This window comes from Pangasianodon hypophthalmus, chromosome 10 (genome assembly GCF_027358585.1).
Source record: "Pangasianodon hypophthalmus isolate fPanHyp1 chromosome 10, fPanHyp1.pri, whole genome shotgun sequence".
Taxonomy (NCBI): Eukaryota; Metazoa; Chordata; class Actinopteri; order Siluriformes; family Pangasiidae; genus Pangasianodon; species Pangasianodon hypophthalmus.
In genome coordinates, this window is record NC_069719.1 from 25594379 (window position 1) to 25617897 (window position 23519).

The 23519-nt window shown below is 40.0% G+C and overlaps 1 protein-coding gene across 3 annotated transcripts in view; it reads left to right on the forward strand.

Moving 5' to 3' along the window:
• Positions 1-23519, forward strand: part of samd4a (sterile alpha motif domain containing 4A) — a 60411-nt gene that overhangs the window by 21016 nt on the left and 15876 nt on the right. For 2 of the 3 annotated variants that reach the window (XM_026926285.3, XM_026926286.3), the window contains 8 exons: positions 11612-12133; positions 16773-17048; positions 17449-17558; positions 18336-18422; positions 19599-19833; positions 21241-21326; positions 21576-21694; positions 23008-23221. In XM_026926285.3, coding sequence (XP_026782086.1) covers positions 11612-12133; positions 16773-17048; positions 17449-17558; positions 18336-18422; positions 19599-19833; positions 21241-21326; positions 21576-21694; positions 23008-23221 — 1649 coding nt within the window. The remainder of the gene's footprint in view (positions 1-11611; positions 12134-16772; positions 17049-17448; positions 17559-18335; positions 18423-19598; positions 19834-21240; positions 21327-21575; positions 21695-23007; positions 23222-23519) is intronic. The other variant, XM_026926287.3, reaches the window with a different exon arrangement.

The window sequence follows — 23519 nt, forward strand, 5'->3', positions numbered from 1 at the left end:
TAGAATGGTTATAGTGTGTTTTAATAATGTTTGCTGTAGGATAATTATAGAGTTAGTATAGTTTAGTGTACCATAGACTGTGTTGTAGTTTAGTGTGCTGTATGATTACAGTGTGTATACAGTGAAGTATAGTGTAGTGTGCTGTGGAATGATGATAGTATTTTCTAATAATGTTATCTGTTGTAGTATGATCATGGTGTTAATGTTTAATTATTATTGTGTGTTATACTGATGTGTGTTCTCTAGCATGGTCACAGTGTAACAGAGTATAGCGTAGTGTGCCATATATTATAGTGTTTTGGTGTAAAGTGTAGTATGCTTAAGTATGATTATAGTGTGTTCTAATGATGTTGTGTGTGTATGAACAGTGTTAGTATAGTGTAGTGTGTTTAATTATTATAGTGTGTTATAATGAGGTGTATGCTGTAGTATGGTCATAGTGTGGTCTAATGATGTGTGATTATAGTATGTATATAGTGTTAGTATAGTGTTGTGTGTTTAATTATTACAGTGTGTTATAATGAGGTGTGTTCTGTAGTATGAATACAGTGTCTTGTTGTATGCTCTAATCTCATTTATCAAGATTTATACTGTAATGTGCTAAAGTGTGGTTTGCTGAAATGTATTCTAAAGTATTGTAGTATACTGTAGTGTGTTGTGTGTGCTGTAGTGTGCTGTATTATTCCCAAGTGTGATGTTGTTGACTTATACTGTGCGACTGTACTGAACTACTGTGTCACGAATGTGATGAAGTATACTTTATGAAGCTTTAGTGTAATTTAGACTACACTGCTGCTGCTTTCATAGACATCACACACACACACACACACACACACACACACACACACACACACACACACACACACACTGTGGAAGTGTCTGTGATATGGCCTTCACTCATCTTCTCTCTTTTCCTGCCCTTTCATTCCTTTGTCACCCTTTCTCCACTGTTTGGAGAGTCATTCTTCTGATACGTGCTGGTCTCTCTCTCTCTCTCTCTCTCTCTCTCTCTCTCTCTGTCACTCTCTCTTTCCCTCTCCCTCTCTCCCTCCATCCCCATCCTCTCCACTCTGCTAAATGCATTAGGAGTCCGTTTAAGGTAGTGCGCTTTATCGTAGCGTCTGGCCGAATGATCTCACAGTGAAACTATGCATCTCAGCAGCGTGGTTTGGGACGCGGCAGCTCCGTTCGGAAAACTGTTCATTCTTCCGCTGAACGAGTGGATGTGTGGAACGCAGCACATTCCTCTGAGCTGAGCTGGAGAGAGGAGAGGAGGAACAGAGAGAAGGGTGGGGGATACTCTCACTCTCTCTCTGTCTTTTTTTAACTTTCTGTCTATTCGTCTCTGTCTTCTCGTCCTCTCACTTTTTCTCCCTCTTTCAAACATTCCTTTATTATGACCACATTATCTATCTATCTATCTGTCTATCTATCTATTTACTTTTTCTCCTCTTTTTCTTACATCTCATTCTCCCCCCTTTCTCTCCATCTTTCTCTCTTTTTTTTCCATTATGCCTCTTCAGCCACCATAGACCCAGTCCTGATTTGTCTGTGTGTCTGTGTGTGTGTGTCTGTGTGTGTGTGTGTGTGTGTGTGTGTGTAGGGAAATAAGTACAGATTGATTCTTCAGATAAACTTTAGATCTTTTTCCTTCCTCCCCCGAGTCACTCCATTCTCCACATTCCTGATGTTGTGATGGTTCTGATGGTCGGTAGTTGAGCTGAGCGTGTCAAGCTGGGGGCTTAAAGGTGGTGTGTCATTCTTGTGGGAACACGCCGTGCCCTTGTTGTGTTGACTCAACAACTATAAAAAGGAATGGTCACACACACACACAGCAGCAGCTCTGTCTCTGTCTCTGTGTTTGTAGTGCTAACATGTCATATGGAGGCTGTTCCTGTGACACCAAACTTTACACACAGCCACAGATGAGAATTTTTCCTGATCTCTTCATGTCCTACATCTGTGATTTTGCTGTTCCCGCCTGAATGGATAGTGTACTGAGTGGTGTGTGTTTGTATGTGTGTATGGTTGAACTTGTAAAAATAGGGTGTTATCTCTAAGCCATGGGGTGCTGGGGTGTGTGTGATGTGGAGGATCTATAAATAGAAATAGAAGGGAATCATGTGTCTGCCAAACAACTCACCTCCCATTTAGACGGACGTGTGTGTGTGTGTGTGTGTGTGAGGTGTGAGAGAGGCTTTGCTTTGGTGTCATTGGTCAGCTTTTAACCATGTCAGTACTCTACAAATATCATTGGCTGTGTATTGTTGATTTTTATATTCAGACATGTATGAAATGTCTGAACTGCGTTCATGGTAACAAGTCAGTGATTACGTTACAGGTTTGCGTCGTGTGTGTAGTGGCCACTACTGTCATTGCTTGTGGGCGGGGCTTGTCCAGCCTTCTTTAAGTTCGCAGCACCATGTTACTGTTCTTAAAAAAAATCTGTTCTTTTTTCATCTTCAGTGTATTTTAATATTAATTTTTTAAAAAAGAGAATCTTGTCATAACTGATTTGCATAAAACATGTTGCTTTTGCTGGAATTGTTGCTCCCTGTTACAAATTAATAGAAAATAAACACAGAGTCCCAAGAGATGCAATAGAACAGCAGTCGCCCTGTTGTCTGGAGATCTCCAGTTCGAATCCCAATGCTGGAAGTCCAAGAGAGCAAAACTGGCCGTGCTCTCTGGGTAGGAGGGGCATACTCTTTCTTCCCCATCAATCACAGTGAAAACAGTCAATCATATATGAGGAAGAGTGAAGAAAGCGCTTTCCTCCGAGTGTGTTACACTGACCAAAAATACAAGTAAATAAACACCCGCCTGTTATTATGAACAAACCATTCACAATATTATCTTGATTTTTAGTCCCGTTTGCACTTTCTGACAGTTTTCCAAAATCCGAAGCCTTCCAGTCTCACTCCATAGTAATCACAGACTTTGCAATATTTTAAATGTCTTTTACAACTAAAAAAACTGACATGTTTTTTGTACTATGAAAGGGTCAGTGCTGTGATTGGATGATTGACACAGGCAGCAGCCAGTTACAAAAATAAAGTCTGTGACTACAAGAATGATGACATCAGGCCCGATCGAGAGTTTATACATTTCATCTGTGTAGACGCAAAGTATTTCCAGCGCTGTTCACCACATTGCACTGATTCCCTTTCGATGTAATTCTGTGGGGTTTATTTTGTGTTGCTTAAACACTGTTTAAAAGTCATTACATCTGTAATATCTTGCCTTTGCTTAATCGTTTAGCGTGCATCCCCTGACGACAAAAAGACAAGAAATTCTGGGAGAAACTTACGCAAGTGTTTTTATTTTTAATAAACTGTGCAGTGTATGGCAAGCTTTAAACGACCGTTCTGCCGGTAACGATGTCTCGAATTTGATCTAATGAAAAGGAGAAAATGTCTGAGTATGGTCGGGTTAACAAGCTCTTAACAGGCTTCACGCAGACACACCCATCCATTTGAAAGTGCTCTGTGTGTGTGTGTGTGTGTGTGTAAGAAATAGCTGACATTGCACGGTTTGTAAAACACATCTGCTATATTCTACTCATGTTTTTAGCTTGAGGCCAGAGTTGTGCTCAGATCAGCGTGCTAGGCTTGACCGGATGAGCGTATTAGATGAAAATGCCAGCGTGTTGATGCTCAGAGGCTTGGCACTGCTGGAGTGGACATACACATGCACACACACACACACATACACATGAAGAAGATGAGAGATTAATGTTGCTCTAAAAGAACATCAGGAAATAAGTAATTCAGGATCAGCCATGTGCTAATAATCTGTTAAAGTACAATACACCATGATGCACAGTAATTCTGCGTTGATTGTTTTTGACTAAAATCAGTTTTGTAGAATTCCTGTTTTTTTTCCCCCAAATTCTCCTGTTTTGTCCCTTTAACCTGACTGATAAAGCGTTTAAGCAGGGCTTTCCTCACACTGCACTTCTGACTACTTTGTGATTCACAGATTCCAAGGTTCTCTCCCTCTTTTTTCCCCCTTGGGTTCTCTTCTTCATGACTCATGCAGATGACCACATGGTATGCTCTGGCCTTTCAGCGTACGCTTACCTCCCGTCTATGGGAGAGTGCAATGGAAAAGAGAGAGGATAAGAGTGTACGGGAGACTGTTAGAGGAATGAATGAGTGTAAGTGTGTGTGTGAGAGGGAGAGTGGGGGTTAAGGAGGGGTTTACACAAATGCTTGGAGAGGACGAAGAGAAAGTCTGCTCACTGTTTCCATCCTCCCTCTCCAACAGCCCCTACGGCTCTGGATGGCTCCTGAAGCAGCTAAGCGTTTAGTACTGCATGGTCAAAGAAAAGAAACAGAGAGAGAGAGAGATGGACAGAGTGTGAGGAAAAGACAAGAATGAGACTACATTCTAGCAAAAACCACAAATTGTAGTTCCCCTCATTCTGAAATCTGTCACTGAATTTAGGTTGATTTACAAATGTAAAATCCTGAAGATCCCATATATGACATACATCACAAGTTCTGGGTTGGAATGTGTTCTGGGTTGGAAAAAAATATCAGAACTAGTTAATATTGGTTTGTTTTATAGCCATTAAGGGTGTTTATCTCTCCTTGTGATGTGTATCTGAACACATGATCATTGATCCAATGTGTGAAATATACCAAATATTCAATGATTCAATACGATGCACTTCCTCCTTCACTGAGACTGAAAGGCAAATAGGCCACACCTCCTTGAGTGGAACTGACAGACACACCTCCTCCTTTGTGACTGATACGCAGAGAAGCTACGTCTCTTTCACTGGAACTGACTTGCCCAAAGGCCACGCCTCCTTCACTGGAACTGACATGCCGAAAGGCCACACCTCCTTCACTGGGACTGACATGCCGAAAGGCCACACCTCCTTCAAAGGTACTGGCATACAGAAAGGCCATGCCTTCTTTACTGAGACTGAAAGGCACTGTAGCCACACCTCCTTCACTAAGACTGATATGCAGAGAAGCCATGCCCCCTTTACTGGGACTGACATGACATGCCGAAAGGCCACACCTCCTTCACTGGAACTGACATGCCGAAAGGCCACACCTCCTTCACTGGAATTAACATGCCGAAAGGCCACACCTCCTTCAATGGTACTGGCATACAGAAAGGCCATGCCTTCTTTACTGAGACTGAAAGGCACTGTAGCCACACCTCCTTCACTAAGACTGATATGCAGAGAAGCCATGCCCCCTTTACTGGGACTGACATGACATGCCGAAAGGCCACACCTCCTTCACTGGAACTGACATGCCAAAAGGCCACACCTCCTTCACTGGAATTAACATGCCGAAAGGCCACACCTCCTTCACTGGAATTGACATGCCGAAAGGCCACACCTCCTTCACTGGGACTGACATGCCAAAAGGCCACACCTCCTTCACTGGAACTGACATGCCGAAAGGCCACACCTCCTTCACTGGAATTAACATGCCGAAAGGCCACACCTCCTTCACTGGAATTGACATGCCGAAAGGCCACACCTCCTTCACTGGGACTGACATGCTGATAGGTCACCCTCTTTCACTGGGACTGACATGTCGATAGGCCACACCTCCTTCACTGAGACTGACATGCAGAGAAGCCACGCCTCCTTCACTGGGACTGAGATCCATTCATGCACAATCAGACAACTTTTTGACCCCATTTATTGGGTGCATCAATTTTCTGAAAGGAAGGTAAACAACTCGAAACAATGTTTCAGTGAGCAATATAAGAAAGAGTGAATTTGTGTGTGTGTGTGTGTGTGTGTGTGGATATGTGAGGGTGAGTGTGAGCAGGCTGTGGAGGAAGTGAATGGGGGGAGAGTGACAGCGGAAGTCTGAGAGATGAGAAGCCTTTATTGTATTAGCAGCTCACTCCATCAGCTGGGCCGGAGGGATGGAGTGATGGAAGGAGAGGTAGAGAAGTACAGTAGGATGGAAGAATGGGAGAGATGAATGGTGTGATGAGGTTAAAATGGTTTTAGTAGTGTTCCCTCCAAGGTTGAATATTTTCTCCAAGAGGAAACTATCATGACTGATCATAATCAAGCAACCAACAAAAATGAAGCTGGATCATTTTTAGCAATAACGTTGGATTTCCTATAACAGCACGATCTATCCTGTGTTATTCCTCATTTGTTGACTTGTTTGTATATTTTCTCCTCATAAGCATATGACATGTCTTTTAAAAAGGTTTATGAGTTCATATTCAGATATGATTTATTTTAAAGCCATCTTGACAGACACCTGTGGTGCTAACTTAGGAGAGCACTAACAGTATCCAGAGCCTCCAATTGTGCTAAACCAGGCTGAGATTGAATGTTTCCAGAATGTAGGCTGCCTGCCGTGCGATGTCACGACTTCACAAATAACTCTGCCACGTCGAAGCTCACAGCTTTTACAAATAACGGATGGCATCAGACACGACCCTGTAAAAATGGAAGAGCCAGAAAAAGTCGTCCAAATGGAATGTTTAATCACAGCTGAACAACAGCCGTGTCTTGGTCTGAGCGTTGGGGGACATTAGTGTTATTTGTGTTGTGTGTGTCTTCTAAACACTCCCAAACAAGATAGCGGAATCAGCACTCCATAACATCCTGTTAAAAAAACCAGTCCTACGCATATGAGACCATTTATGAACTGGAAAGATGTAGCTGAGGTTGAGGAACTGTCAGAGCCAGAATTCAGCCAGAACCTTTAAAAGGTAAAATTGTAGGCCACGCCCACTGTGAGTTTAATCCAGATTCAGATATGGCACACTAAACAGATACAGATACATTAATGGTATTTGTAGATTATGTATTACATCCATACTAATCACAGCACCATTGACACATGTAACATGTAACACATGCTCTCTTCTTCTCCCCTATTTAATATATTTTAAGACGCAGTCCCTGGTTCTACTGGTGTGACCTGAACTATCACCTCATCAGATGTCAGAGATTAGTAATGAAATATTATATTATATATTATAATATGAATAAAATAATAACAACCATTTTACAAGTTTGGCTTTGGTAACATATTTCACTACCCAGTTCAAGTCCTAAGTGCTTATACACAATACAAAGATATTGTCATAGTTTTGACACACAACTACATACAAAATGAGATATACATGTTTGTACTCTTCGCTTTTCTTTATCAAAATTCGTTTTGCTTGCTTTAGCAATGTATCCCCCATTCCAGTTGTTGCAATTTCCAGCAAAATGGGCATTTCTACATTGCTGCAATTTGATTTTTTTTGCCATTATAGTACCATTCATGTAAATACCATGAGCAAGTCACGTTGTCGAGGTAAAGAAATTAAACCTTCTCAAGCCTCTGATGTCAGCAGTGCTTGATTCAAATGTTACTTCTATTTCTGATAAATTTTCATCATAGGCAATCCCATAATTCTTATATCTGAATGCATAAAATTGTAAAGTTCGAGATTGAAGGTCACAAGTTAATGGGCAGTATTTGGACAGAGGAGGAAATACAGAAAAAAAGTTGAAATGACCAAAAGTGAGAGAGAAATTAAATGGTTGAGAAGTAAGGAATTAAACACTGTGGGGGTGTGCTGTTATGGGGAAATAATCAGTGACAAGATGGTGTGATTGCACTGGGGCCTTACCACCTAGAAGTTGTTCTTTTCAGATAACAGCATATCCCAAAGTCTTTTATTCTTTTATACCAATGAGTACATTTTTTATTAATTAATAAATGTCATGCTTCTTATCTATTTAGAGTTACAGTTACATGTTGTGAATCATCCATGAACAAGGTTGTCATGTTACTGAGAAATCAGAAAGCACAAACCCTCTGTCAAGAGGACTCTCCCATGGCTAAAAAAAATACTGACTGTTACAAAGCACTGACACTGGAGACTCCTTACATAAATGTTACATAAACAGAATAAAAATCTTCACCTTATCAACGATTTAGCATTTTTTGCTTGTTAAAGAACAACACTTTCTGCAATCCCTTTGTTATTAGTCTTAGATTGAGCATGCACCATACAATTCCCTGTGAATGAGCTGTTACTATAGAAACAATAACATATTATAATGAGTGCATTGATATTAACCTGTGATTTGTCAGAGCTGTTATAGATATTACTCAAAACACCACCTGACTAGTCAGAATCAAGAATTCAACAGCGCTGTGATATAATACAGGATACACAAAGGTTGTGGACATACAGACGTTGCCAAAAATATTGATAATATAATCCCCTGGATTTTATTAAATTAAAACACAATTTGCCCCAGAAAGTGTTCAAATGTTTAAAAAAATATTATCTCCACATGTGTGTCTTTAGGTTGCACTGGAACAAACCAAAACATTTTGAAAATATCTGCATTATTTACCTTTTTTACTAAGACATTCTAAAATAGCTTGGACAAAATTATTGGTACCCTTTGAAAGTTGTAAGAAAAATTGCATTGTGGTGATAGTTTGAGAAGACTGTTCAGATTTAATTCATTGTACAATCTTTTTCAGTCTTATAAACACTCATGCAGCCAGTTTAAATGGATGTAGTTACTCATCTAGCTGTCTTATTCCACTGTGGGTATTCCACTGAACATGGCAAACAGAAGGAAAAGCAGAGAGTGGTCTGAGGTTCATAGCCAAGCATGCTCAATGTAAAGGTTACAAGATCATTTCTAAAGAGCTTGATGTTCCTGTGACCACAGTTGGCAATATTCTAAAGAAGTTTAAGGCCCATGTGACTGTAGCCAACATCTCTGGACGAAGTCGCAAGAGCAAAATTAGCCCACAGTTGAACAGACAGATTGTTCGAATGGTTAAAAAAAGAACAAAGAAAATATCAAAACAGATCCAAAGGGTCTGTCAGATCCTTCAAGCTCAAGGTACAACAATTTCCAGTCAAACCATCCGCCGGTGTCTGAATGAAAGTGGGCTTCATGGCAGAAGACCCAGGAGGACACCTTTTCTAAAAGCAACTCACAAAAAAGGCCAGACTGGACTTGTTGACAAACCACAGTCATTCTGGCAGAATGCGCTTTGGGCATGAAACAAAATTAGAGCTTTTTGGAAAATCCCATCAACTGTATGTTTATAGGAGAAGCTTTCAAGAAATGAACACTGTGACTACTGTGAAACATGGAGGAGGCTCAGTGATGTTTTGGGGATGCTTTGCTGCCTCATGTACTGGGTGCCTTGAATCTGTGCAGGGCACAATGGAGTCAGAAGACTAGCAAGGCATTTTGGAGCCGAACATACAGCCCAGTGTCAGAAAGCTGTGCCTCAGTCACAGGTCATGGGTCTCCAGCAGGATAACGAGCCGAAGCACGCATCAAAAAGCAGCCAAAAAAGGGATAAGGAGAAAACATTGGACTGTTCTGATGTAGCCTTCCATGAGTCCTGATCTGAATCCTATTGAACATTTGTGGAAAAAAGCTGAAACTTGCAGTTGGCTGATGGCACCCCTCAAACTTGAGAAAGCTGGAGAAGTGTATTAAAAAAAGAGTGGGTCAAAATACCAGCAGAGAAATCTTATTCAGAACTACAGAAAACATTTAATTGCAGTCTTTTCCTCCAAAGGCTGTACAACAAAATATTAAGTTAAGGGTACCAATATTTTTGTCCATGCCATTTTCATTTGTTTTCTTATAAATATGTTAAAATCATAAATCGAGTAAAGTTTCTATTCTGTTCAATGTAAAATAAAATTATATTGAATACCATGGACTTTTGTAAGTTTCAAATTTAACTTAGTGAAAACTGAGGTTTTTTTTTTAAATAAATAAATTAATAAAAAGGTGGAAGGGTGCCAATAGATGTGGCCACATCTGTACAGTACCTCCACAATAATAACCAGATTAAAAAGCAGCTGATCAGAGATGACGAAGTGACGCAAATATTTCTGAGGTTGTCACTATGTACGTAAATCCAGGCTATCACGAGAAGCAAACTGACTCTAGCCCTGTCCCTAAAAGTGCCCCAAGCTTTGACGTGCCGCTTCTAGTCTGAACTTTGGCGACATCAAGAAAGCATGACATATTGTGTGTAAGACCTCGAGGGCGCATGAATTAACCATGCATTCCAGTCCATACAAACAGAGCTTGTTCCACTTCTGCTATAATGTAACATTAACACAATTTGAGTCAGTTGTATTAGTACATAGTGTTAATTTTAAATAAAACTATATGAGTCTATGCTAGTTAGATTGTAGCATTAGTCTTTTCTTTTTAACCCAGACTGAGCCTATAGCTTTCAGTAGCTTTCAGCAGCTTTCAGTAGTTATCAGGATGACTGACTTACATTCTCACACCTACTCGTTTTACCTCAGTTTTAAACAAGCTTGTGACTCAGTAACGGCCTGTAGAAAAATGTAGCAACTGTGGTTTGCTACGCTACTGTTACACTACTTTCCCATCTGGCTTCTGTGTTCAATGATTATCACGTTAGTCATGAAATAACATTGTCATAATGTATTAGTTTAAACCATAGTTTTTTTTTTAAAAAGATATTTTTTTTTTAAAGAAGAGACTCTATCCAAACTTAGCAAATCCTGTCTGCTAAACAGCATCTAACTAGCAATATCCTGTATATATATATAACTGGCAAACTAACTTTAGCAACTAGCTAATATGTACTGTATATACCTAGCTAACTAGCTTATATGCAGGGTATGTAAATAATATGCAGCACAAGTAACTAGCAAACTAGCATTAGTAACTAATAACTAGCTAACATGCAAAATATCCAGCAAGCTACTATGCAGCATATTTGAATAGCTCATGTGCAGTGTACATAAATAGCTAACTAGCATTCGTAACTAGCTATTAGGCAGTGTATTTGACTAGCATTAATTGGCTAGTTTGTGGTATATGTAACCCGCTGATATGCAATGTATACTATAACTAGGTAACTAGCATTAGTATAGAGCTAATATGAAACATATAATATGAAACTAGCTAATATGCAGTGTATATAACTACCTAACTTGTATTAGTTGGGCAGTTCGCCAGTGTTAATCAGCTCGGATTTAGATATTCTAACTAGCCCTGTTTGAAAAACCGGTGTTTTTATCTAAGCTAGGATGTCGGGGTGGTTAGAGTTTTTTTTTAAAATTCAGTATCGTGATAATACTAAGCTTTGATAAATGGTGATAAATAAACTATCATGATATGGCAGTTCAATTTCGGTGCACATTTGTCAATGTGTGTACCATTCTCTAACCAGTCCTCTATTTGTGGTATTGGACAAAGTGTCCATGACCTCAGAGTATGTATAGCTGAAGCTGAAGTTGGACAGGACAAGTGTTTCTGAGACATGCCTCAATAGGTTGGATATGTATAGCTGCTTGGACACTGTGTAATAGTGTAGACATAGTGCTGTGGCCACTGGTTTGGACAAAAGGTAAAATAAAGAAATGATCTTTCCCTGTCCTCTTGCAGTGGAGGAGCTAGGCATATTTGTCTGTGGATTCTTTATTAGTTTGTATTACTGTTATTTTGGGTTTTGTCATGACATGAGAAACCACAAGGTTCTCTGTTCTGAAGACATTCCTGTACAACCTTTCAGGTAAATTGAATGCATTTACTAAAATAAATATATCCTGAACATATCTTCTCATCTCTCTCCCTCAGCGGTAATTGGTCAGTGGCAGGCCGAGCCAAAAGAGCGTCTCATCTCTCTGGTCCTGACCCATCTGCCCCTCCTCAAACCGGGCAACGGCGAAGCCAAAAGCGAGTACATGCGGCTACTTCCCAAAATCCTCACCCACACAATCGAGTTTGGGCGGCACCTTGAAGAGAGCAGGCAGCTGCTCTCGTACGCTCTCATCCACCCGGCCACGTCTCTGGAGGACCGGGCCGATCTCGCTCTCTGGCTCAACCATCTGGAGGAACGGGCAGCCACTCGCACTGCTGGAGGAGGAGGAGATTCATTGGAGCGAGTGCCTTCTTCTCATCATCTTTATGCCCAGCATCAGCGTTACGGCTCTGATGATCGTCTCAATGGCTGGCAGGGATCCCGAGACTCGGGCATTGCCACCTGGCACACACAGCAACAACAGCAGGGCTGTGAGAACGGACATCTTCTTCTATACCCATCATCATCAGTCCCTTCTACCATCAATACAGTGGGCACAGGAAGTGGAAGCAACTCCAGTGAGTGGATTTACCTTTATGTTGGGTCTGCCATACATTCAGAATACATTAATTTGACATTACAGTATTACCTTAGGTCTGATCAGTGTATTTCTGTTGAGTGATCAGCATGTGTACCTTATTTACTGTAGGTCTGATAAGCACTTTAACATTGCAGCACCTGTACCTATATGCCAGGTCTGATCAGCATTTCTTATTGAGTCTGTTTGTTGTGTATACTTTAGGTCTAATCAGTGTTTTTATGTTGTGGCTGATTAATGTGAATATAGTGGGTCTGATCAGTGCTTCAACATTGGGTTTGATCATATCGTCACGTTATGTCTGATCAGTATTTTTTCTTATATCAGTATTTACACTTACGTTGAGTTTGTTTGGATTGTTTACATTGAGTCTGATCAGTGTGTTTACAGTTGGTCTCAATCAGTCTTTTAATGTTGAAGTCTTGTGAATGTGTTAGTGTTTGATCTGGTCAGCATTTTAACTTTGAGTCTGATCTGTGTAAATTGTATCTGATCATTGTGTTTTTGGTGAGTCTGATTAGTGTACTGATGTTGGATTTGAGCAGTTTATTTAAGCTGATTTGGGGCTTTTCAATGTGTTTACATTGGAGTCTGACATCTCTTTACATTGGGTCTGATCAGTGGTTTAACAAAGAGTCTGATTAGTGTATACATATGGTATGATCAGCGTTTTAAATTTGGATCTGATTAGACTTCTTACACTGAAGCTAACCTATAGGTTTATGTTGGATCTTGTGTGTGTTTGTTGACTTTTCCTTTTAACTCTTTAATGTTAGGTCTGGTCAGTGTGCTTAAGTTGGGTCTTACTGGTGTACTGACGTTGGGTCTGATCAGAGTGGTTACATTGGATCAGCGTTTACCTAAAGTCTGAACTATGTGTTTATGTTGGGTAAAGGCCTATAATGTTTGGTTTATTAAACTTGTTTTTTAATGGCTCTGAACAGTGTGTTTGTATCACATTTGATCAGTGTGTTTATTCTGTGTCTGTTTAGTGTGTTTGTTTACACTGAGTGTGATAAGTGAACAGTGGGTCTGATAAGTGTGTTTATGCTGGGTCTGTTTAGTGTCCTTACTATGAGTTTGATCAGTGTGTTTATGTTGAGTCTGATGAGTGTGTTTATGTTTACATTGAGTCTGATTAGTGTGTTTACCATGAGTCTGATTATTATATTTACCATGAGTAAATTGAGTATCTGATTATTATATTTACAATGAGTAAATAGTAAATTGAGTGTGATAAGGTTGATGATAATCAGTGATTTACTCTGAGTCTAAGTTCATTTGTTTTGAGACTGATAAATGTGTTTATGTAGAGTCTGATCAGTGTTTGTGTTGAGTCTGTTTAGTGTGTGTATGTTGAGTCTGATCAAGGGTTTTATGGTGAGTCAAATCAGTGTGATTACGTTGAGTCTGTGTGTTTACATTGAGTCTAATCAGTGTATGTACATTGAGCCTGATCATTGTGTATATGCTGAATCTAATCAGCATGTTCACTGTAAGTCTGATCAGTATGTATATGCTAAGTGTGATAAGTGTGTTTTTCTTGAGTCTAATCATTATGTATGTTGAGCCTGATAAGTACGTTTACATTGAATCTGATCATTGTGTTTACACTGAGTCTGATCAATGTGGTACATTGAGTAATCAGTGTGTCTACATCGAGTCTGATCAGTTTGTTTACATTGAGTCTGATCAGTGTGTATATACTGAATCTAATCAGCATGTTCACTGTAAGTCTTGTAAGTGTGTTTCCCTTGAGTCTAATCAGCGTTTACGTTGAGTCTGTTCAGCGTGTTTCCCTTGAGTCTAATCAGCGTTTACGTTGAGTCTGTTCAGTGTGTTTTCCTTGAGTCTAATCAGCGTTTATGTTGTTTGATCAGTGTGTATATGCTGAATCTAATTAGCATGTTCACTGTATGTCTGATCAGCATATGTACTTTGAGTCTGATCAGTGTGTATATGTTGAGCCTGATAAGTGTGTTTACATTGACTCTGATCATTGTGTTTATACTGAGTATGATCAGTGTATATATGCTTAATCTATTCAGCATGTTCACTGTAAGTCAGTTTGTTTACATTGAGTCTAATCAGTGTTTATGTTGTCTGATCAGTGTGTGTACGTTGATTCTGATCATTTTTTTGTGTATGGAGTCCGATTAGTATGTTTACGTTGACTTCGATCTGATCAACATAGCTCCTTAAATTCTGGTTAAATATGATTTAGAAGCTAGCTCAGGTCAGTATTGGTATAAAGGGTGTAATGAGATCATTTTATGAAACAGATCACTTAAAAACCGAATTGTTTGTACAGTTTCTATATACAAGGTGCATTTTAGAGCAATTAAAAGTACTGATAGTTGATTCCTGAGACACTTGTTTGCTGAAACTCTGATTGTGGGTCATAGTTCAGATCTCAGATCAGACAGTCCGTCCTTGTGCACATCTGCCCAGAGCAAACAAATAATGTGACGTCTTTACGCTTTCGCAATGATATCATACTCAGCTGGATTTATACTCATACTAACCAACCTGCGATTTTTATTTATTTATTTTTTTCTTAGGATCTACGTGTTAGAACATTTGCTTTTTTAAATACACATGAACTCAGTTCTGAAAGGAACAGCCAAAAATTAAACACGCACAATTGTCCTCTGTAGTTGATTAGCAGAAATGAGATCCATTACGAATTGCGTGATTAATTTTTAACACAAACTGCGCTAAACAAAGGCGAGTGTGTGATGATCATCTACATTTGAGGTTGAACGGAGAACACTGTGTTCACTTCACTTTTGGCCAGTCTCTTGTAGTAAAACCCCTGAAACAACAGTGTGGAGAAGATGAGAAGCATACTCGCAGTGTGTGGCAGTGAAGTGGCTGTGACAAAGATATTGGGATTGAACATATCTGTGGTTAGAGCGGGATATTTCCAGCGTAGAATGCAAGGCTCCTTTTTTTTTTCCTGATGAAGGAGACAGCTGAAGATATAAATAAGGGCCCATTTAATGCTTGGCTCCACAAGATCCCCTTTATTTTAGACTGCTTGGAGGCTGAGCAGCACAAAAGCCTGATTTTTTACCTCCCGTCATTCTGTCATCCACCACAAACACACGCTTCTTAGAATTACAATCAGCTCGGCTTGTGTCAGCTGAAATAACGTTTTCCCTTTTACAGAATGGGTGCTTGTTTTTTTCTAGGTATTAAAAATGCTGTTGATACGTCGGGAAAAAAAAATTCGCTAATGATAGGAACAGTTTAGATGAATAATAGGTAACAATGACAACAGTGCATGTGGCCTGTCCCACATCCCAACCTGTTATATTAACAGTCAAAAGCATCATTTCAATTTTTAGCTCGGCATCTCGTCTCCACTTTGCCACACACAGACAAACAGACGCTTCCACACCTCCCAGTCCATAGTCCGTCCCCAGCTGAGCACCGCATGCCATTCCTTCCCTTCCCTTGTAAGGTAGGCTTTTGTGGGGTCTGTATTTAGGGGAAATGGCTAATATTTAGGGACTGGAGTGTGTAATGTTAGCTGGGCACCTATTTTAAACCGGTCCTGGAAAGCCTATACATAGGACAAACTGCTACTCCACTGCTTATAGGTTTTTCATCCTGTCCTGCCCCCCTTCCACCATCTACCCTATACCCTTGCTCCCTATGAGCTCCAGTGGGCTTGATGCCTCAGAACAGACCCTAAGACCTGAAAAAGTCCATCTTTTCAGAGAAAGCACTAGATAGCAGTTTAATCCTACAGCAGCCATGTTTAGAGTTGAGCTGTGTGGGCATAGGGAGGAGTTAATCCCGAAATTGCGCATATCTGTATTCAGACTTCCGACTTAACTACAGACTTAAGCACTATTCAGAGAGTTGCATGAAATTTGCACGTCTCTGTTATGATTCTGACCGTGGATTTAATTTAACTTGCCCAATATCAGCTTGAGTGAAATTGGTTGAAATGGTTGAAATTTATTTATTTAAGCATACAGTAAAAAAAAAAAAAACTACGAAATGCCATTCAAAGCTAATATTAAATACATAAATATGACGTTATTAATTAATTAATAGTATTGTCCCTTTAACATCCATACTAACGTTAATCTTTCGCACAGAGGACATCATCTTAATTGGAGACCTTGCTTAAATTGCAAGGATTGAATTTTTTATGAATAAAATTATGAACTACTTTTATATATTGTAAAATATTTAGCATTAGTTTATTAACTCGAAATAGCTTATTAAAAGCACAATAAATAAATAGGATATGATAAATAAATTACATGTTTAAAGGCGGAGTATTGAAAAACACCATCTCGGACACACCTACTTAGGATGAAAAGCATACACTACACGCAGAGCCACTCAGAAAATTGTGTTAAGTACCTGTGTAACAAAACTGAATGAGCGAAACTTTACGTGTCTCGTTACACTACGTGTTTTTATGGTGAGTCTACACATGTGCAAGCCGAGAGCCACTATGAAGTTGTCTGTGATGATGACATAAAGATGAGTGTTTGTGTTAGCATAGGATAGATTAGATTCTGATTAGCAAAATCTTGTCTATCAGTGTATAATCTGTGTGTGTGTGTGTGTGTGTGTGTGTGTGTGTGTGTGTGCAGTCCTGCAGTCTGCGGGTCAGCACAGTCCTCTGAAGCGCTCCGTCTCTCTCACTCCCCCCATGAGCGGCTCATCCACTCAGCCTCTGGGACACGGCTGGCTCTCACAGGAGGACCTGCGGGGACGGGGGGCACCTCTCACACCTGACCACGCCCCTCTGTCCCCTCAGAGCAGCGTGGCATCATCAGGGAGTGGCGGCAGCGAGCACCTAGAGGACGGCTCAGGCTTGGGCATGGCACTCCGGAGCTCTTTCAGCGAGGAGGGGAGCGGCATGAGGGGTGAGCGAACTCCTTCTGTGAACTGCCTGACCTTGTGCTCTTTTTCACTCTTCGTATGGACTAAAGGGGACGCTAGGAGTGTATTCCATTTATCCTTCATTAAATCGTATTCCAGAGTTTGCTTTGTTAAAAATAACTAAGTTGCATCGCTACATGTAGCTTTGCAGGTGAGAGCACATCAATTAATCCGATCAGCTAATCATCATAGCCTGTACAAGCACACAACTTGTAAACCTAAACCACCGTGTTTTTACTACAGGTTGTAGATATCAGTGAGTTTGTGCATCAGTGATTAGACGTGAAGGAGTTCTCCCATGGAGCAAGACTTCTTGTTTGTTTTTCCTTTGACGGTTATTCAAACCCTTGATGTGTAAGCAGACGTGTGTGTTCTTGCCCGCAGATGTCCCGGCATGGCTGAAGAGTCTGCGTCTGCACAAGTACGCCGGGCTTTTCTCCACTATGACCTACGAGGAAATGATGTCGCTGACGGAGCAGCAGCTGGAGGCACAGGTGAGAGGCGTGGGTGTGTGTTTGTGTGTGTTGGGGTTGGGGTTAGTTCATACACAGTGGAGATAAACGACTAAATTTAAATGTGCACTTGGGTCGATTCCAGTAGAAGGAACTGTTTTGATTTCATGGTTTATGAAACGCCAGCATAATTTTGAATCGGATGATCTTTCTCAGGCACCTTTATTAAAATCCAAAACTGTCATATTATTGACTGAAAGCAGCATATGAATGTAATATATAAGGAATAAAAAACAAGACATGCTGTTATAGGAAAATAATCAACGACGAGGTGTCAGGCAGCCTGACATGAATCGGAGTTACTGTTACCACCCCGAAGTTACAGCATTTCCGAAAGCATACCACAACAATTTTCCAAAGCTACCATGTTTAGTTATTAAAGAACAATATGTCATAATTTTCATGTTATAGAATGCCTAAGAAACAAGTCACTGACACTGGAGACTCCTTCCAAAAAAGTTAAATAAACGTCTCTTCGCAGAAAACTTCACCATATCAATGATTATACATTTTTCTTAGTTATATCTTAGATAATAATTCATCATTTTATTATTAGTCTTAGATTATGTAGTGTTTAATATAAACCTGTGATTTGCCAGAACTACTGTCAGAGCTGCTGTTATAGGATTTTAATCAACACCTTCTGACCAATCAGAATTGAGAATTCAACAGCTCTGTGGATATAATCCACTATAATGATGCTTTGTAATGTCAAAATATCTGAGAATGTCTGTCGAAATACCCCAATCTCTCATGTAGAGCGTTACTAAAGGGGCGCGGCACAAGATCATCATCAGCATCCAGAAACTGAAAGAGAGACAGAACATGCTACGCTCTCTGGAAAAGGTTTGTCTTCTCTTTTTTTCCTCTCTCTCACTCCTTAAAAGTTGTAGTACAGAACATTTAAATATGACTACTGCTGGTATTTAAAAATGGACTGGATATGTTTCTCAGCTTCTGCGTGACTGTGTAATATATTAATCACAGTTTGGTGTGAATAGACATGTTTAATGAAGTGATCCTAAACACATATTAACATTAACATTTCAAAGTCTGTATCAGATTATCCTGTTCTTATCTAGCCACTACTAATGCTATTTCTGCTGCTGTTTTTATTTATTTATTCATAATAACTAAAGGCTAACATGCACTTTGTCTGAGACGTGAAGCTAGCCAACTGTATCTTTCAAACTGCTGCTCATGCTGCATCACAGGGCAGCGTAACGGTCTTGGAGGAAAGCGCTGTCCGCCCTCTTCTGCATACATGAGCTCATAGAACCTCACGATTGGCTAGTGTTGATGTGATTGACAGGAGACAGAGAGTATACCATCCCTCCCCCTTCTGAAAGTAGAAATGCCAAAGTACATTATTTGCCAAAAAAAATGTCAAAAAATCATATTTAGCTGTTAAGAATTTAGCCTCAGCAACATCTGATGGGTTTTCCTAGACCGCCACATATGAATTCAGACCTGGAAACAATGATTATGTACAAATTACAGGACATGTCTGCAGCACATTTGTATCTCTGATGGTCTAATTTCAGATCAGTGTTTTCAACATGTCGAATGATCAGAAACAGGACTCTTCATGCTGCATATTCTGATTCTATTCAGCTTTAAGCAGTACATGTAAAGCTATTTGAGCCTGGCCAAGCCCCGTAGGTGAAAACAAGCATGTATTTTCGGGAGAACTTCATCACCACATGTCATTTTACACCTCATTACATGGCAGAAATATCCCAACACCTGACCGTTGCTCATCTACAATTTATGGATGCGTCAAAAATAAATAATGCAGCTGGCTGTGGCCTTGAATACCAATTATACTCGCATCTGGTAATTTGTCTCTCGCTCACACTCTTTCATTCACCCTGTGTTTATCAGTCTTGATAACTCTCACTTCTCTCTATTTGTCACTCTCACTTATTTGGCTCTTCAGGCTTTTTTCTGTGTGTTACTTTTTCTTTATCTCTAGTCATCTCATGTTCTCTCTCTCTCTCTCTCTCTCTCTCTCTCTCTCAGGATGTGTTGGAAGGCGGGAATCTGCGTTCTCCTTTGCAGGAGCTCCATTATATCATTGGGACTCCCATTAAAGCGTTCAACAGCGTGGCCGAGTCTCCACAGCGCCCCCTACTGAGCGCCGAGGGAAAGAGCGCAGCCACTGGAGTGTGTGTGAGCGGAGGGGAAGCTGAGAGCAGCACCACACTCATAGCAGAGGGGGACATTCCTGCTCAGTTCACGCGCGTCATGGGCAAAGGTACACATAAACAAACATGGTTGTCTCACTATACTTGTGAGGACTTTCCACTTACATAATTATTAATACAACTAAGTCATGCTATGCTACACTTAAATCTAACCCTGACCTTAACCTGAACAACCAGAATGAAACATTTCAGCTCTTTTAGGTTTTTTTTTTTTTTTTTAATATATAAAGCTGCAGTTTTTGAATTAAAAAAGTAGAGGTTTCCTCATGGGGACTTGCCAAATGTCCTCACAAGCACAAATTTGTCAGATATTCTTATACATTTCCTCACAATCTTCAAGTTCTTACATATCATTATGGAGATATTATTGAGTCAAAACACACACACACACACACACACACACACACACACACACATGCACAGAGTTTTTACTATATTTGTGAGGACCTATTTACTATAGCTTAAAATTCTACGTATGTCTTAATTCCAAAATAAAATCTTTTTTGTTTAGTTTTGTTTTGTTTTCCTACAAAACCTTCAGGTTTTATTGAAAAACAAAACAAAACTAAACAAAAAACATTTTATTTTGGAATTAAGACATACGTAGAGTTGTGTGTGTTTTGTTAGGACCTGTTATAGGTATTTTGTTTTAACATATTTTGTTTTGTGAGGACCTCATAGGGACATTATTGTGACAAAACCTCAGTAACCAGATCTAAACAAAAACAAATTCTAAACAAATAAACAACAACAACAACAACAACAAAACACACAGTTTTCCTCGTGGGGACCTGCCAGATGTCCCCACAAGCTCAAATTAGTCAGATATTCCTATCATTGTGGGGACATGAGGTCCCCATCAAGATATAAAACCATACACACACACACACACACACACACACACACAGAAAGTGAGAGAGAGAGAAAGTGTCTTGCATTGCTAATATAGTATATGTAATATTTTTGTAGTACTTTTGAAAAACAATGCATACCTAACCCTAAACATTTGGATCTTCTCTTTTTTAAATAAACGTGTAGTTTTTGAAATTAGGAATCATCTTTCACAAAATCAAAATCATTAGCGCCATATTTCTATCTGTATATATACTGCATATAAACAGATAAGAACATATTCTCACACACTTTTATACACGGTTGCTGGATTTGGTTATCTAATAACCTGGATACTGGACACAACATGTATATAATAGTCTGACAGACAGATGGATTAATGGACAAGGTGTGTAAATGCAGCACGAGTGTGACACACTCGGCACCTCGGTGTGTGTTTAATGTTTAATGTGTGGTCTAAACAGATTATCACAGAGTTCATGCAGCTTGCATTAAAGGTTGTGAGTGAGTGAGCAAACAGACATCACTCAATCTCTGAACTGCACTCAACCTGCATATATAACTGTGTGTGTGTGTGTGTGTGTGTGTGTGTGTGTGTGTGTCAGTGTGCACACAGCTGCTGGTGTCTCGGCCGGATGAAGAGAACATCAGCTCATATCTGCAGCTCATCAATAAGTGTGAACTCCATGAGGTGAGGATCAAACAGGATTAGTCTTAAGAATAATTATTAATTATTAACAATAAGTAAGTAAATGAAAAAAATATATATATTTTTAGATATTATTATTATATGATATTTAAAATTCTATGTTATTTCAAAATAAATAATAAGTGACTAGATAGCGTACTCAACTTTTTTTTTTTTAGAAAGTAATCAAGGGTTTTAGGAGGAGGAGACGTTATTAGTCACCTTTGTGACTCCGCCCACTTTGTCTCTCAGGCGTTCACAGAGACGCAGAAAAAGAGATTGTCGTCATGGAGGCAGCAGGTGCAGAAGCTAGTACGCTCGTTTCCACGGAAACCTCTCCTGGACATGACTGGCTACCGTCAGCCGAGGAGGTAATGTGCACGTTCACTTTCACTAAGCGTTCAAAAGTGTTCATAAGGGTTCGCCCCTCCCTCTCTCTCTCCTTTTTTTTTTTTTTTTTATGATCTACAATTAGTTTGTCTCCAAATCACAATCCTGCTTTATAATGAGTTCAGTGGTGTGCTTGTAGATACAGTATACACTACAAAGTATGAATAATTGATGATTTTATGACCTCTGCCTGTTTTATGTAAAGTGGGTGGGCCTAAGCTGGGGTAACACTTGAGCAGGTTTCATCCTCACCAATAACAGGGAAGATGTGGCTTGCCCCTCCCATAACATCAGTAGTTGTTATTTAAAAACGTTTCCACTTCATTTATCTGTTTGACGCTGAGCAACCTGGATACGGAAAAACTAACCCAGTGAGCGAAAGTGTTAAGTGCTAACTCTGTATTTAAGTCCGTTGGTACAATCCTGACATTGTATTTATTTTTGCATGAGTGGTCTTGCAGACTGAGGCTGTCAATCAAGTCTGCGCAGTAGAATACTAGGCCATGCACACACACAATGGGCCTCGTTTGTCAATCTGGATATGAGCAAATTTATTTGTAAATAGTTCGGGGGAGCATTTACACAAGAAATGTGGTATTTATATATTATATTTGTATACGGATTACCGAGCTGCATTACTGGAAGATTTAGCACACACCACACTTAGCAGGCACCCTTTCAATGTTTAGTAGTCATTTTATCATTTTAAGCTTTGCCTTTTATGGAGTTTTGTGGGCGTCATGAAATACGTGTGTCATAAGAGTGCTTGGTAATTTATGGCAGAGTAGTATTTATCATATCTATCATATTTATCATAGTATTTATATCTAACACACACGTGAGTGCGAAGAAAATCAGCGTTACCGAAACTTTTGTAAATGTGGCAGGAATTTTTAGTTCGAATTGGCTTACACCTACGCAAACCTTTACCGAAAGATGGATAAGTGAGTTCAGCTCAGGTTTTATTAGATTTCTGTCATCACGTTCTTGAAATTTTACTTTACTTTGCTGGATGTTTAATATAAAACCCGGACCATTTGGTATCATTCAAACAAATTGTTTTAACAATATACACTACGTTCCTTTAAACGTTAAGCAGTATTGAATTCTCTGTTAAAGTCTGGAAACTCGAACACATCTGAAATATCAAATGGTAATCGTACTCCCCTCTTTACCACCACAAGTCCTAACACGAGCACGCAGTTCCCACAAGATTCCTCCGTTTTATCATGATGTCATAGCAGTGGTATGTGATGCTAACCTGTGTGCGTGTGTGTGTTTGTGTGTGTTGCAGCAGCCGTGGTTTCGGTCAGTCCAACTCCCTTCCGAGCGCTGTGTGTGTGGGCAGCAGTGTGTGTTCCCGGAGAAACCTGCGCCAGTTTCCGGTGCCATCGCGGAGTCTTCCTGCGCCCCGGCTCGGCCTGCTGGGCACCACCGGCCTGCTCACACACACGCACACACCACGCAGTTCCAACAACACACCCACCAACCTGAAGCAGGGCAGACAGGTAAAACACACACACACACAGTGTAGTTTCATGGGTGTTCTAAGTAACATAAATGAACCACAGCTCTTGATTTGTCAGATTCTCAGGTTCACCTACCATACTGGTGCACTTATTATTTAACCTTGTAGTGTGTGTGTGTGTGTGTGTGTGTGTGTGTGTGTGTGTGTGTGTGTGTGTGTGTTGCTGGTATGAGCAATATACACGCTAAGTAATCCACCTAGTAAATACCATTACACCATCAGCCAGATCGTGTTTCAGCCAATGTGTGTAGTGCAGCAGGTTGACTGTAAAGGTGGGA